This window comes from Gobio gobio, assembly GCF_949357685.1.
Source record: "Gobio gobio genome assembly, chromosome: 21".
NCBI lineage: Eukaryota > Metazoa > Chordata > Actinopteri > Cypriniformes > Gobionidae > Gobio > Gobio gobio.
In genome coordinates, this window is record NC_137117.1 from 1,833,117 (window position 1) to 1,836,330 (window position 3,214).

The 3,214-nt window shown below is 37.7% G+C and overlaps 1 protein-coding gene across 1 annotated transcript in view; it reads left to right on the forward strand.

Annotated features, from left to right (window-relative positions):
• LOC307117636 (erythroid membrane-associated protein-like) overlaps nucleotides 1–2,929 on the forward strand; it is an 18,048-nt gene extending 15,119 nt beyond the window's left edge. The window contains exons 5-6 of the mRNA XM_079802607.1: nucleotides 1,700–1,726; nucleotides 1,841–2,929. Of these exons, the coding sequence (XP_079658733.1) occupies nucleotides 1,700–1,726; nucleotides 1,841–2,376 (563 nt within the window). The 3' untranslated portion in view covers nucleotides 2,377–2,929. The remainder of the gene's footprint in view (nucleotides 1–1,699; nucleotides 1,727–1,840) is intronic.
• Nucleotides 2,930–3,214: the final 285 nt, after the last annotated feature.

Sequence of the window (3,214 nt, forward strand, 5' to 3'; positions counted from 1 at the left end):
ACATCATTATTTAACCATTTTACCTCATTACTAGCCCTAAATTGCTCCTGTCCCAACTTTTTTTGAAATGTGTTGCAGGTCTGAATGACAGGAAAGGATGCATATTTACAAATGACATGAAGTTGACCAGACAAAACATTAAATATTTTGTGTTCATATTGTCTGCAATGAAATACAAGTCAAAGTAAATTTAGAAATCACTTCTTTTTTTTTTTTTTGCGTTTTCCATACTGTCCCAACTTTTTCTGATTTGGGGTTGTAGATAGGCAGTTCAAGACATTAAATTCGTAAGCACATAACACAAGAACAGTTATCTTTTAATACAAACAGAACTTTTATTGATTACTCTAACACATAAAACTAATATCTAACACAAACGCATTCACACGCATTGTAGAAAGGAAGGAAGTGAGGAAAGGATGAGTTTTAAAACAGAGAAATTATGAAATCCCAAGTTTCTAGCAATATATGCATTTATGACACATGACCTGAAGAAACCATCGATCATTAATTTAACCCTCCTATCGTTTCTTAGACAGGGTTATTAAATTTGATCTTAATGCACCAGTTCGGCTCAGAATCTTGAGGTATTACTTGCGTTTGAGTCTCTGACTGGGGATTCCCTTTTTCCTGGCTGGAGAAGGGTTTTCCCAGTTCTTTTATTTGCTGAAGGTCTTGTCGTGTCTTTTGATCGACGTCTTGGGAAGCCAATCACGTGGCGTGTTGGCGGCTGGATGGAAGTCTCGTGGGCGTTTGAAGTTGCAGTGCGCCGTGCTGGAGTCGTTGAACGAAGCTTCGCGGCGAAACTTAACTTAGACACAAGACTCAACGGAAAGAAAAGAAACTTAAGTAAAAGAAAGGAAAGTGAGGTGGAGAGTATCCAGATGGTCCAGCTCGCAACAGAACTGAGACTCAACTGAGCAGAACTCTACTGGGAGCTCTCTACCGGGCATAACTCTACTGAACTCTCTGTTCCTTGTTCTGAGATTAAAACTCAAATATTTGCCCATCCCCTGGATGGGTTCTAGCCAATTAGGGTTCAGGGGTGACTGTGTCTCCACCCCTCCCATAAAATTAGGTTATCTGTGGTCATTTAGTTTCCTGCTCTTAAGCAGAGAGTAAATTTAGACCTAATTTCTTACTATAAGGACATGCTCCATTCTACAAAGATTTCATTCAACTCATCTGTTGGATTATACACAAACAAACGAAAAGATATCAAGCACGGTGCCTTTTCGTTCACTCATTCAATAGTTACATAATTACATGAACTGGGAGTGATATACATGCATAATGGTCATGTGTATCGGTTGTAGACACACAAACTATGCCATTGAAGGGTATTTGAATGCAAGTCCAATAATCAATGATTTGATGCAGTTCATATGCAACATATGCAGTTTCTGTGAGTTTGCTTGGAGGTTTTAGCTGTGTCACACAGAGTTCATTTACCGGTCATTGAGACGACAGAGATCTGGTTTGTTTCTTTGTCTTGTGATCACACTGAGTCTTTTGTTCTCTTTGTCTAAGTTTTGGTCAAAGTTCATAGGCCATAAATAAATATTTACTATAAACATATTCTGCATTATTTTACAAACTGAGGGATGAGCAACATTTAAACACCACTGATGCTGTAGAGAAACTCACTGAAATTATTCCTATAAATAATTCATCATTGTATTGTCATCTGTGTCCACAGAGTTGAAGTCTGTCCAGAAGTTTGCAGGTACAGTGTGATTGACACCAATACACTCACAATACTGTTTATAGTCTGTATTATATACTGTACATCTGAACATGTTTGTTCTGAAGTTGATTGATAATGTCTGATCTCTCTCAGTGGATGTGACTCTGGATCCTGATACAGCACATCCACATCTCATCCTGTCTGATGATGGAAAACAAGTCAGTGCTGGAGGCATTCAGTGCAACGCCACAGAAAACCCAAAGAGATTTGAGGCCGTTTGTGTTCTGGCAAAGCAGGGATTCAGTTCAGGGAGATTTTACTATGAGGTTCAGGTGAAGGGAAAGACTAGGTGGACTTTAGGAGTGGCCAGAGAATCCATTAACAGGAAGGGGAGGATCAGACTGAGTCCTCGTAATGGAGTCTGGACTGTGATTCTGAGGAATAAGAATGAATATAAAGCTTGTGATGATCCATCTTTCTTTTTACCTCTGAGAGTGAAACCTGAGAAGGTGGGTGTGTTTGTGGATTATGAGGAGGGTCTGGTCTCTTTTTATGATGTGGATTCCAGATCTCATCTCTACTCTATCACTGGCCAGACTTTCACTGAGAAACTCTATCCGTATTTCAGCCCAGACCTTAATGATGAAGGTAAAAACTCAAACCCACTGATCATCACACCTGTCAGATGAAATGAACAAAAAACAAAAACAAACATAAAATCCGAAAAGATTAACCATGGATGTGCTGTTTTTAGAGTATAAAAATAAAACAAAACGAATTAGCACTAACCACAATCAAGAAGGTTTTACTTACAATTATAAAGAAAAATACGTGACACACAAAATGTGTACTAGTGCAAAAAAAGATCTTTATATTCAGGCCCTCAAAAATCAGTCACTGACAAAACATCCACTAAAATGAAATATTTGAGAGTTTTGTTGTGTGACATGCATGGCCAGTTTATTACGAGTCTTATTCTAAACAACTCAAAGATTTGTTTGCAATTAACTCTCATTAATATTTTGCTTTTGCTTTTCAAATCTACTATGACATTTGACATAATATATTACATTTCTAAACTTTCCAGAGTGTTTCTATTGTTATTTTGTAAGGAAATCTCTGAAGTCATTTTCTCTCTCATCTCCAGCTGTTAATATTGAATGTCTTGTGAAATGTTGTAGTTTTTGGTTTATATTGTAATAACTGCAGAATCTCAATAAAGACTGATATTGATTATAATCTAAACATCTTGCTAATTGAAGTGCATGAACACGTCACAGCTGAAATTAAACTGCTGTTAAACACTGAAAGTCTTACTCATACGGGATCTTTCTGACGCTCTGCATTCCCAATCCCTCTATACGGAACAAAACGTTCCTCAACACTTGTGACAGCGGGTTCAGGAACGGGATCTTGATACACTATATTGCCAAAAGTATTGGGACACTCCTCCAAATCACTGAGTTCAGGTGTTCAATCACTTCATCTTAAAGGGGTCATGAATTGAGAAATCAACTTTTCATTCAG